Raw genomic sequence first — 13,914 nt, forward strand, 5'->3', positions numbered from 1 at the left:
GAGACATAGTTGGCAATGGAACCCCCGGAGAGTTTCCGGGTCTCTCGCAAGTGAGACATGAAACGAGCAATATCCTGCACAGATACCTTATCTGGCGAATGAATGTGATGTTTACAACACCACTTCGTGAAAATAACCCAACGTGTATTATACACCTTCTGGGTAGAATCACGATGCATACTAACGTATGCCCGAGACGCCCGGCGAGAAAAAACTTTACTCCTCAGACGCTCGGTGACAACATCCACGCGTGCAGATTGAACTGCCCTGCGTTTGGATGAAGCTGACGGGTGTGAGGGTGGATCAAGAGATCCGGTCTCACAGGCAGTGGAAGTGGCGACTGCGTGACCTGGGTCAGCAAGTCGGGGTACCACGATCAGTTCGGCCACATGGGCGCGATCAGTAACATTCGACAGCGAACTCCTCGGAGCCGGCTTAGAATGTGTGGTATCAACGCTGTCGGCGGGTAAGCATAAGCGTCCAAGCCCGTCCAGTCTAACGCGAGAGCATCGTGATCGATGGCCCTCGGGTCCGGGACTGGTGATACAAACAACGGGAGTTGATTGTTGAACCGCGTTGCGAACAGGTCGACCATCGGACGACCCAAACGTTCGCACAGCCACTGAAACACTACTGGGTTCAGCATCCACTCTGTGGGGCTCGGATCCTGAGGCCTCGATAGAGCATCGGCCAGTACGTTCCGCACACCTGGGATGTGACGGGCGCGTATCTGGCACGGGACACTGTCCACCAGAGCGTAAAACTCGAACGTGAGATCGAGTAGCGAGTGACTGTGGGTTCCCCCCAGTTTGTTCACATAGGACACTACCGTCGTGTTGTCGGTCGCCAGCATGAGCCGGGCGTCGACGAGACGATGCTGCCAGTGATTGACTGCGTTGATCACTGCCTTGAACTCGAGACAAGTGATGTGAAGACCTAGTTCGTCTACGCACCACAGCCCCGAGCTCACCTCCCCCTTTAGCTGGGCGCCCCAGCCCACTAGAGAGGCGTCTGTATACAGGGTCAACGTGGCCCGGTAGGGCCGCATAGAGACTCCTGATTAGACAATGTAAGGGACCGTCCACCACTCCAGATGCGGTCGGAGCCGATCCGGGAGGGCGACGGTCGCACTGTTCACCTCCGTTGCTAACAACTGGATTAAAAACCGTTGCAGCGGGCGGAGTTGGAGACGACCCCGTGCGGTGCAGTCCTGGGCTGATACAAGTAGCCCTAACAGCTGTTCCCAAAAGTGAACAGTCTGTTGCACCGCTAAGACTTTGGCAATCATCCCCTGAATTTTGTGCCACCGGTTTGGGGGGACAAAGAGGCGATGGGACACCGTGTTGAACCGACCTCCGATGAACAGCAAGTTCTGAGAAGGGGTTAACTCGCTCTTGGGGAGATTGATAATCCACCCAAATTGCTCCAAGAGCCGACGTGCGAAAACGAGATGGCGTGACAGGGTGTCCGTCATTCGATTTGCTACTAGCGAGTCGTCCAGGTACGCGAAGTACCGGACACCCCTCCTGTGGAGGAACCCCACTATGGGGGTGGTTAACCGGGTGAACAGCCAGGGAGCGGACGTGTGAATCATTCTGAGTTCGGCACTGTCCTACTTGGGAACGAGAAATATCCTGGAGTAAAACCCCGGTGTTATTTCTGGTAGAGCTAACTCCCGTACTGCCCCTTCTCCACCAACCTGCCGATGGCATCGGCGAGGATGGGAAGATCGGTTTCCGAATCGAAACCTGCCAACGGGGCAACGGTGAGCGGCGGATTCGCTTTGAGATCAAGCCGATAGCCGTACCGAATCGTGTTGACCACCCACGGGTCGTCGAACACTTGTTCCCAATTCTCCCAGTAAGTCTGGAGTCTGGCTCCCACTGGGGAAGGAGAGGGGGCCCTGACAGGTTGCGGCAGGCGCAACTGTCCAGGGCCAAGTGACTCGGGTTCGCCTAAGGGCCAACCGAAGTTGGCGCTGTCGGCATACGAACCCCTCCAATGAGAGTCACCTGGAGGGGCCCTTGCCGTCCGTCGACGACTTGGGCTTCCCCCAGTTCCCCGTCTTCCCACGAAAGGGCAGCTGATTGCCCATACCGGAGCCCTCAGGGCGGGGCTACTTCCCAGAGGAAGAAGAACCCGACCCCTTAGACCTACCGGCCGCAGCAGCCTGGGGCGCGCTCCGGTTAGGAGCGGCACCCAGGCGCCTATGCAGGGACCCAACAAGAGCAAGTGTGTGCCGAGAGTCCTCGGCAACGTACTCCAGGGAAGCATTTAAACTGAGCAGGCAGTTGTAAATGCGCTGGTCACGGTCCGTGGGAGAACCTTCGACCAGACGGGCCGCTGCAGCCAAGTAAGTGTCTCCGTGAGACATGGAGTGCCGAGCGAGGGCGTCCAGCTGGTGCAAGGTAGCTTGCGTTACCGTAGCAGCCGGTGGGGCACGGACACCCAACCGCTCAACATGGGCCTCCGCGGTAGGACCAGCCTCGGGAAAGGCAAGGTCATGTACCGGGAATAAACCCTTTCTCCACGACGTCGGAGGCAACGGGAGACCCCGACCGGAGGCCGCCGCGAAGGCGTTCTCCAAGGAAGGCTTGAAACCTCGCAGCAAGGTTGATGCGGGGAAAGCCGTGTCGGAAGACTCATCGTATACCTCGGAGGAACCCACAGTCGTGGATTCCCCGCGGTACCGGCCGGGGCATGTCCTCAAAGAGGTCATAAACCATGGCCACGCGGTCCTAAACCGATAGCGGGAGCAACGGTTCGGGGGAAGGACCGGTGACCACGGGAGCCGCCGCCGTACCGGTGGACCCCGCGTCCGACCCCGCGGCCACCGAAGTGGCCGGGGACGGAACAGCCAGCGGCCTATCCTGAGATAAGGCCGCCAGCTTGGAGTCCACGAGTTATGCAAGTAATGCAGCGACGGAATCCCCGGACAGCACACGGGCCGCCAAGATATCCGCCGCTTTACCGGTGGACCCCGCGTCCGACCCCGCGGCCACCGAAGAGGCCGGGGACGGAACAGCCAGCGGCCTATCTTGCGATAAGGCCGCCAGCTTGGAGACCACAAGTTTCGACAACAATGCGGCGACGGAATCCCCAGACAGCCCGAGGGGCCGCAAGGGGATCCGCCGCAGCCGAGGAGGTGGTACCCGCACGGGGACCCCGACCGGACGAACCGGCCACCACAGGGGTGGAGACGGACTGTACGTACAGCCGGTACCGCTCAAACTCCGCAGGCCCCAGACCTTCGCACAGGATGCACCGGGTGTCCCCGCAAGGAACCCTGCACCGCGGGCAACGATCGTGGGGATCCCGGGACGACAAAAACTTTCTGCACACCCCACAACTCCGAGGAGCAGGGGTAGAGGGGGTGGATACTGGGGACATAGCCATGTCAGACATTGATTGTTTGCTATAAACAAAGAACAAAACATGGTTACAACGCACGCACCACAATGATTCACAAACGAACATTTTCACAAGAAAATAAACGAGCAATGTGAACATATAACATACACACATAACTTTTATTAAAGAAATAAGTGATGTTAACCCCCAAAACATACAAGAACAGGGGAAACGTAAAACACAACGTGCATACGCGAACCCCGCAAGTATATAGAAAAAAGGGCGGGAAAAATTTTCCGTTTGGCGGGAAAATTATAACCAAGCGTAGCTACCGCAACGCCCCATAAAAGCACAGTTTATTAGAGAATAAACTATAATAAATATCACCAAATCTTAAAGGAACGCTTCAGCAGGAGAAAACACGTCTTGCTAAGCAGACGAAGGAGACAAGAATGAAGGGTGTCACATGGCAGCTAGGTGGCTACGCACGTGCTGCATGAGGTAATTGAGATCTCTGTGGTAGATTTCGCTATAGCAGCAGTTGTGGGAGACAACAGCCTCGGTATAACAGTGGTAACGTATTACTTAATGTAATGTCATAGGATAGACTCATTTACAATCACACAGAGAAGGTTCATGTGAAAATAACAGAGCCACCTGAAGTCATCTTCCCGAGGCAAGAGAGTTAACTGACTATAAAAGTCCAGTTTCCACCCTTGCCGAACTAGGTTGGAATTCCTGGGCTCGATCGTAGCACCACCAGTGGCTATTACGAGTAATGTCCTTTCTATGCCTCTCCTATTGACCAATCAGATTCAACCTCTCGTATCACTTGCATTTGCTTCAAACAAAACGGTGGCGCCCAGTCAAGACGATCTGATCGATAATCAAGATCTATATTGTGATCAAACGAGTCTTACATCGCGAAGTGCATCAAATCACGTGAACACCTTGATTAAAAACATGAAAAGATATAGAAAATATCTGCTGACAACAAGTTAGCGGTGCATATGTTTTGCAAATCCTGCAGTCGACCGAAATCTGCATGACACTTTACGAACCAGGTTTCGATTTCGGTGCTCGATTTTGACTGGATTATGCATAGGCTCGTTAGTCCAGCCAAAATAAAACTCCATAATACCAGCCTAGTTCGGCAAGGGTGGAAACTGGACTTTTATAGTCAGTTAACACACTTGCCTCGGGAAGATGCCTGAAGTTAAACTATCATTAGTCTATGTCCACATATATATGATAGTTGCAGCACAATGGATACTCTGTGGAACCTGAACACTGATGTCTTCACTTCAGAGGCATTTAACGTATCGACATTCCCTAATGAGTGAGTTGGTTTTACCGCCGCTTTTAACAGTATTCCAGTTATATCTCGGCGTGTCAGCGGCGTGGGAGGAAAGCCCGAAGTGATGCAGGTCTCAGACGTTTACCACTTCGGTGAAACCCACAAGCACGGGTATGGTGCTGACAAACCTAGAAACATAATCGGGGTGAACTGGGATTCGAACCCACAATCATAGGTTTCTGGCGTGCCAAAGGGACGCAACTCTGCACAGTGTATCGCGGCGCCTTAGACGACTGGACCACCCGTGCCCCCACATCACCTAATGGACAGCTACCATGGAAATTAGTTCACATAAAAGTTGTTATTTGTTGTTTAATGTCGCACTCAGTAATATTCCAGGGACATGATGACTGTCTGTAAATAATCAAGTCTGGACCAGACAATCCAGTGATTGACAGCATGAGCATCGATCCACGCAAATTGGGATACGATGACATGCATCAACCAAGTCAGCGAGCCTGACCACCCGATCCCGTTAGTCGCCTCTTACGACAAGCACAGTCGCGTTTTCCAGCAAGCAAGATCTATTCCAGATTTTCACAGGTCTGTTGTTATGTGTTGATTAATGTCGCACTCAGTAATATTCCAGGGACATGATGACTGTCTGTAAATAATCAAGTCTGGACCAGACAATCCAGTGATTGACAGCATGAGCATCGATCCACGCAAATTGGGATACGATGACATGCATCAACCAAGTCAGCGAGCCTGACCACCCGATCCCGTTAGTCGCCTCTTACGACAAGCACAGTCGCGTTTTCCAGCAAGCAAGATCTATTCCAGATTTTCACAGGTCTGTTGTTATGTGTTGTTTAATGCCACACTCAGTAATGTTTCAGGTACATGATGGCGGGGTGTAAATAATCAAGTCTGGACCAGACAGTCCAGTGATCGATATTATGAGATGTGATTCATGTCGTCAGGGTTCCATGTCACAGGTGAGGTGAGGTGAAATGGGGTTTAACGTCGCGTCCAAGATTATTGCACTTATATAGCAACGAGCATGTACGTGTGTGTGTTTGTGTGGCTGCTTGTACTAGTCCGGACTGATGCCGATTTATAGAACTAGCTCACTGAGATACCATGACGCAGTTTAACATGAATACCCCACTCAGACACAGTATACTGACTCCGAGCCGACCAGTCCTTGTTTTAGCCCCTTAATGCTGAGCGCCAGACAGGGTAACAACAAGTACCATCTTTTAACGTCTTTTGGTATGACGCGGCCGGGGATCGAACCCTGTACCTTCCTCACTCCGGGCGCACGCTCTACCACTAGACCACGGAGGCGGTTTCCATGTCACAGAGCCTGACTAACTGATCCCTCAAGTTGCCTCTCACGACCAGTATAGGTTACTGGGGACATATTCAGACCCAGAATACCTACAGAGTTGTCCACATAGAAGATCAGCCATCTGTTTAATGTAGCATATGAACTGTCCATCACAACATTGAATCTAACATAAGATTACAAAGACAATGTGAGTGAGTTGTGTTTTATGCCACTTTGAACAGTTTGTTTGTTGTTCAATGCCACACTCAGCAATATTCCATATATATAAATAATCAAATCTGGACCAGACAATCCAGTGATTGATATCACAAGTATCGATCCACGCAATTGGGATACAATGACATGCATCAACCAAGTCAGCGAGCCTGACCACCCGATCCCATTAGTCCTCTCTTACGACAAGCATAGTCGCCTCTTACGGCAAGCATGGGTTGCTGAAGACATATTCTATCCCAGATCTTCACGTGTCCGCTTTCAACAATATTTCAGTTATATCACAGTATCTCAGCCTGATGTGGGAGGAAAGCCTAAAGTGATTCGGGTCTCCAAATGATACCACTACACGGGTATGGTAATATAATCAGGGCAAACCAGGATTTCAACCCACGACCACAGGTTCCTGCATACCTACAAGACACAACTCTGCACAGTGAATTGTGGTGCCTTTGTCAACTAGGACACACTTGCTCCCAGGAAAACAAAGAGTTATACCTAAGCATTGCATAGACAGACTGTACAATTACTTACCCATATTTCAATATTTTCCTGATCACAAACTTGGCATACTTTGACTTGCACATTGAAACTATGTCATCTGTAACAGAATACAAACAGAAATACATAATACATTAAAACTGTTTCTTGTATTACATGTCAAGTAACAAGGAAGAATCTTACCTACATTCAATTTAATAGAACCTGATAATATCTAGCAAACACGGACACTCTAAAAATAGCACACTTCCATGTTTACTTCAGTCATGTGACTTCTAGTCAGAACTCCTCACACCTACAAACTCCCAACACTGATATACAACACTGATGACATACATATATCTGACCAGTGTGGAGACCGGTAATTAAGTACAGTTTTGCTGATCTAAGTGCACAACTCAACTTGCATCCCTGGTTTACTCAATGTGTGCAAACTTTGTTATAGTTATCACTAGGGATGGGTATTTGGGGTTTAAAGTGTTTCACAATATTTTGCGATGCACAAGGCTGTATTGCGATACATATCACTACATATTGTATAATTCTAAATTTTGAATTCAGAAGCAATAAGGTATGAATTAAAGTTCATAAATGGAACGAAACAACATAATGATCTTGTGATACGTACTGTGGAAAGAATGAACCTCAATTTACTGACATACCGATAATACCGAACACCCTTACTTATCACACCTTTGCTTAAAATACCCACCATAACCCAATTAATTTAGAGTTGATTGCATCCAAATATGCATGGATACATTTTTAAAATCCAATAGTCTAATGACACTGTGTGTAATTACCAAATGTAGCTTTTTAGATTGTGTTCATGTGTGTCTTTATAAATCTTTACCTACCCGGTACTTTACCTATCGAATACAGACATCACATATACATGAACTCTGCTTGAGTGAATAACACGTTTAAGGTAACCAAGACAAGTATCACTGTGTGTGAACTCATGCAATTTGTGACACACTTGGGGAATCACATGGACAATTGTAAAATAAAGTCTGTTTAAGGAGAAATATGCTCATAAAAGGTTCACTCATTGGTTTAAAAATACCAATAGAATGGACCCAAGTGTGTAAATATACTTGAATGCCATACGCGATGACCATACATGTTGGTTAATATGTGAAGAATTACTCATATTCAAGAGATTTAAGATTGGTTCGATGCACAACAGACATACTGGTTGGTTGCTCGTGAACACGTCACATGTGACGTCATAGATCCATGACTCGAGATGCACCATTTGTCTTGTGCAGGACTCGTGTGTAAAGTTTGGAAATCACATGCAGCATATCGTGATAAGATTAAAAACACCGTGGTAACACTTGACTGATTGTTAGTTTTGTCATTAAGTGGTCTACATAGGAAACATCTCTTCCTAACGTACATACTTCTCTGTATTAGTGTATGTTTCTATGGCTCGCATTTCTTCTGGCGGTGAGCACATATAGATTACCAAGAAAAAAACTATCAATACCCAAAGTGAAGTGAAATGGGGTTTAACGTCGCGTCCAAGATTATTGCACTTATATAGCAACGAGCATGTACGTGTGTGTGTTTGTGTGGCTGCTTGTACTAGTCCGGACTGATGCCGATTTATAGAACTAGCTCACTGAGATACCATGACGCAGTTTAACATGAATACCCCACTCAGACACAGTATACTCCAAGCCGACCAGTCCTTGTTTTAGCTCCTTAATGCCGAGCGCCAGACAGGGTAACAACAAGTACCATCTTTTAACGTCTTTTGGTATGACACGGCCGGGGATTGAAATCTGGACCTTCCACTCTCCGGGCGGACGCTCTACCACTAGACCACAGAGGCGGTCCATACCCAAAGTGAATAACATGAGAGTTAAAACTTAATGGCTAATAAATAACCTAGAGCCTTGACATGCGTATTACAGCTGTTTACCTTTGATCTCCTCCATGACTGCTGTCCTGTGTTCGGGGTTGCCATACTGCACCAGACACTGGACCACACGCGCTGTATCGTGGGCCATAGACATCTGTAACACAGCCAGGACATCACAAGGTTGTACACATCCATCATCAGTTGGGCCAGGACCCATCACGGTGATTTCAAATATATGTGTCTGTTTCTTTATTTGTTTGTTGTTTTACACGGCACTCAACAATATTACAGCCATATCACGACTGTCGGTAAATAATCCAGTCTGGATCTGACGACATCCCACATGGTTGGAGTGTGAAGACATACAATCAGCCAAGTCACCAATCACCTAATCCAATTTAGTCGTCTCCTTTAACAAGCAAACGAGTGCTGAGGACCTATAACCTGGGTCCCCACCAGGCACATCATGAGGCGACAGGTGTTGAAATAAGCCAGAACTAGTGAGTGAGTGAGTATGGTTTTACGCCGCTTTTAGCAATATTCCAGCAATATCACGGCGGGGAACACCAGAAATGGGCTTCACACATTGTACCCATGTCGGGAATCGAACTCGGGTCTTCGGCGTGACGAGCGAACGCTTTAACCACTCGGCTACCCGACCGCCCCAAGCCAGAACTTAGACTCAAGCAGCAGTCCATGCTGTCAACCACGTGCCAAGTTACCCACTTGTTAAATCACAAAATCACATGTTTCATCGGGATCGGGAGGTCAGGCCCGCTGACTTGGCTGACACATAAGCAGCATGTTATCGATGCTCATGATGTCAGTCACTGGATTGTCTGGTCCAGATTCGATTACTCACAGACCACCGTCATATAGCTGGAATATTGCTGAGTGCGGCGTTACAACCAAAATAAACCAAAAAACATTGAGTTACCTGACAGAATATCAGACAGGTCATGAGTTTCTTTGTCACTGGCAAAAATCCACCATGTTCACACCAGCCATACATAACCATCAACTGATCCCCATATCAGTAAGCTCTTGGATACAGGATCACCCTAGAGTCCATGAGTTCCCAATTGCGTGACTTGCTCATGATGTCAACCACTGGAAAGTCACTTACAGACCACCATCATATGGCTAGAATATTGCTGAGTGCGGCGTTAAAGAAACAAACAAACAAACAAAGTCATGAGAGTGAGTGCATGAGCGAAGGTTTCTTTATGCCACACTCAAGTTTCCTTTGCAAATAATAAAATCTTGTCAAGGAAAGCCAGTGGATGATAGCATGAGCATCATGAACATGGTGAATGATAACAGTTTTTAACACACTATCAGCAAAGCCACACACTGTAAGCACCACATGCCCATCTTCTTCAGACCCGTGCACATACAGGGTGGAATAGGTTCTCAGCAGCCCATGCTTGATGTAAAAGTCGACTATGCTTGTCGTAAGAGGCGACTAATGGGATCGGTTGGTAGGGCTCGCTGACTTGGTTGATGCATGTCATCGGTCCCAATTGCGTGGATCGATGCTCATGATGTCAATCACTGGAATGTCTGGTCCAGACTTGATTATTTACAGACCACAGTCATATAGCTAGAATATTGCTGAGTGCGGCGTTAAACAAAAAACAAAATCATCTTCAACCACACTGTATCATGGGGTGTTGTGTCCCAGACACTGTCGGGAGTCAGTGAGTGAGTGAGTGAGTATGGTTTTACGCCGCTTTGAGCAATATTCCAGCAATATCACGGCGGGGGACACCAGAAATGGGCTTCACACATTGTACCCATGTCAGGAATCGAACCCGGGTCTTCGGCGTGACGAGCGAACGCTTTAACCACTAGGCTACCCGACCGCCCCTTGGGAGTCAGTGAGAGAATGGGGAGTACTCACCTCATGCACTTTCCCCCTGACCATGTTGAACACCTCCTGGCACAGCTTCTGTCTCTGGTCGTCAGGCAGGGCATGTCTGTAACACACACCATACAGTATCACGCAAGCATCCTGAATATTTAATTTGAAAACAGATACCAACAAACAGAGCACCCCCACCCCACCCAAAAAAGAATCTGTACTTTACTAAGAATGTTTTATCCCAAATATAACATTTGTTACATTTGACCACTTTCTAAATGGCATTGTGTTCAGATCCTCCTTGTTAAAACTTGTACACTTAAAGTATGACAAAACGGAAAGAATACAATCTGGGGCTGACCTTCGCATATCCTCCCACAACTTCTTGGCTTTAATAATCAGGTCGTAGTTGTTTTTAGTCATCTTCCGCTGTTGTCTCCGCTCTTTCCACGACATATCTTTCTCTTTAGGTTTCTTCATGGCAACTTGAACACAAGACAACAGCAGTAAGCATAAGCTGGGACGCTCTTGAAGTGAATGCAAAGCTTGACAAAGCATAACACGTGCTTATAGCAACAACAGCACAAGAATAGATGGTACCAAGAAGCTGACAAAAGTATATTCACCCAAACACATAATAGACGCACAGCAACACTGTGCCAACCAGAGAGGCAAATTACACAGACACTTGTCAAATATGTTTCATTTCATAGAGTGATGTCAGGTCACAAGATTATTTATTGAAAATTTTACACAAAATTGTGTAATTATATACTCATCCTATCTCACACTATGCATTTCTCCTCCTTTCGAGCTTGGTGTACACAAGAATATTCACACACAGTATTATGTACACAAGAACACACACAGTATTATGTGCACAAGAACACACACAGTATTATGTACACAAGAACCAATATTATGTACACAAGAACTTTCAAACAGTATTACATACGCAAGAACACACACAGTATTACGCACACAAGAACACACACAGTATTACGCACACAAGAACACACAAAGTATTACGCACACAAGAACACACACAGTATTACGCACACAAGAACACACAAAGTATTACGTACACAAGAACACACACAGTATTATGTACACAAGAACTTTCACAAACAGTAATATGTACACACGAACTTCCACACACAGTATTATGTACACAAGAACACACACAGTATTATGTACACAAGAACACACACAGTACTACGTAAACAAGAGCACACACAGTATTTTATACACAAGAACACATGGTATTATGTACACAAGAACACACAGTATTATGTACACAAGAACACACAGTATTATGTACACAAGAACACAGTATTATGTACACAAGAACACACAGTATTATGTACACAGGAACACTCATGTATTATGTACAAAAGAACACACATTATGTACACAAGAACACACACACAGTAGTGTGTACACAAGAACACTCACACACAGTAGTGTGTACACAAGAACACTCACACAGTGGTATGTACACAAGAACACTCACACACAGTATTGTGTACACAAGAACATTCACACACACAGTATTACGTATAGGAGAACATTCAGACAGTATTACGTATAGAAGAACACTCAAACATAGTATTATGTAAACAGAAACAGACACAAAGCTTCCACTTACTTGTGCTCTCGTCTGGCAGGGATATGTCCAACTTGCGTTTGCGGCTCTCTCTACTTGTGTCCAACTTGCCTTTACTTTTTAAAGACTTAAGGCGATTTGCTGCATTCTTCAACTGAACCTGAAAAACATGACATAGACATGATTAATATGTGATAATTAGTATATGAAACAAATACATCACTTAATGAAACCAAACAACTCCGGCCTAAACATAAACACAGCAAGAGTGAAGGGAGTAGGTGAGGTGGAACGGGGTTTAACGTCGCGTCCAAGATTATTGCACTTATAGAGCGACGTGCATGCACGTTTGTGTGGCTACTTGTCAGGACTGATGCTGATTTACAGTGCTAGCACACTTAGATACCAAGCCGCAGTTTAACATGAATACCCCACTCAGACACAGTATACTGACTCCGAGCCGACCAGTCCTTGTTTTAGCCCCTTAATGCCTAGCGCCAGACAGGGTAACAACAAGTACCATCTTTTAACATCTGTTGGTATAACGCAGCCAGGGATCAAACCCCGGACGTTCCGGCTCTCCGGGCTGACGCTCTAACAATAGACCACGGAGGCAGTCCGTAAAGGGAGTAAGAAACACAGACCTTTATTGATTTCTTCCTCTCGACAGGTTTCTCTGGTTTTATAGGTTTGTTCTCTTTAGTTGGAGAATCTTGTTTCACAGCAGGACTAGGGACCTCTTCTATAATGGAAACTTTGCTGATCTTCTTGGCATGGAAGGACCTTTCTGCTCCATCTGGAGCCCCACGAGCATGATTGACGGCTGACTCCCAGGTCACATCGCCCCGTCCAGTGCGAGGCTTCTTAAAGCGTGACAACGTAGAATTGATTGTCACATCAGGAACAGCCATTATAGAACTGATCTGACTGAGGGTGTCAGGCGTCATTTCCTCTAAACTACTGGAACTGGCATTGGAAAAGTTTGCGCTCTGTGACCTCCTCATCATGTGTTTTTCTTCAATTTCAGCATATATGTCTTCCTCCGTTTGCTTCTTTTTTCTCTTCCTCAGTGTAGACAAACCACTGTCATCTAAGCTTGGATGTGCAGTTGACAGTTTCACCTTATCTTTGAACATTATGCTGTTGCCCTCTGGGTTCCCACGCATGCTCCGCCCTGCCTTAGGGGTAGTCGGTTTCTTCATCTTCCTTCTCAGTACTGGGGTGTCCATCATGTCGGTGTAGTCATTCATTTTGAGTTATACACACATTCTGAAAAGAAAAACAATTGCTTGCAAGGAATTCTAAATTGTAAGGATGGTTTTACGCCGCTTTTAGCAATATTCCAGCAATATCACAACTGGGACACCAGAAATGAGCTTCACACATTGGAATTCTAAATAATCTTATAATTGTCATACGAACATGATAACAAATAATATGACATGTATATTCTAAAAATGGATCTTCCAAAATGTTCAAGGATTTCTGTTTAGCTATTGCACCCTTCAACAGAGAGCTAACTCGGTTATAGCGTGCGGTAACACATAGCTCCCCAATTTTTTATAAATTGAAACAAAATGGCTAGATACTTTGTTGGCAAAATCGAACCCACTTTTCCTTGGCAAAAATGGTCCCTTTAAAAACAATAACTGAAATATTTAGTAAATGATTATGCATTAACCATGACACTATAATTCAACCATTCACGAAATATGACAGATCATGAGATCATTTTGAAATTTCACCATTTGTCATAGTAACACAATACATAGATCTAGATAAAAGATTTATCATATAAAATATATAATCTCTGATATGTCACAAAAGCATTTTACCCAATCAAAACAATAGCATTGCA

At 46.3% G+C, this 13,914-nt stretch overlaps 1 protein-coding gene across 3 annotated transcripts in view; it reads right to left on the reverse strand.

The window, feature by feature from the left end:
• LOC124136165 (pumilio homolog 3-like) overlaps positions 1 to 13,914 on the reverse strand; it is a 31,713-nt gene that overhangs the window by 16,870 nt on the left and 929 nt on the right. For all 3 annotated transcript variants that reach the window (XR_007222148.1, XM_046502007.2, XM_046502008.2), the window contains exons 2-7: positions 12,701 to 13,325; positions 12,099 to 12,216; positions 10,812 to 10,935; positions 10,490 to 10,565; positions 8,647 to 8,740; positions 6,750 to 6,816 (exon numbers count right to left, since the gene is read on the reverse strand). Coding sequence is in view for 2 of the 3 variants with exons in the window: in XM_046502007.2 (XP_046357963.1) it covers positions 6,750 to 6,816; positions 8,647 to 8,740; positions 10,490 to 10,565; positions 10,812 to 10,935; positions 12,099 to 12,216; positions 12,701 to 13,306 (1,085 nt within the window). In the remaining variant the exon portion in view is untranslated. The remainder of the gene's footprint in view (positions 1 to 6,749; positions 6,817 to 8,646; positions 8,741 to 10,489; positions 10,566 to 10,811; positions 10,936 to 12,098; positions 12,217 to 12,700; positions 13,326 to 13,914) is intronic.

This window comes from Haliotis rufescens, unplaced genomic scaffold (assembly GCF_023055435.1).
Source record: "Haliotis rufescens isolate VD_foot unplaced genomic scaffold, xgHalRufe1.0.p SCAF_2, whole genome shotgun sequence".
In the NCBI taxonomy this organism is placed as follows: Eukaryota; Metazoa; Mollusca; class Gastropoda; order Lepetellida; family Haliotidae; genus Haliotis; species Haliotis rufescens.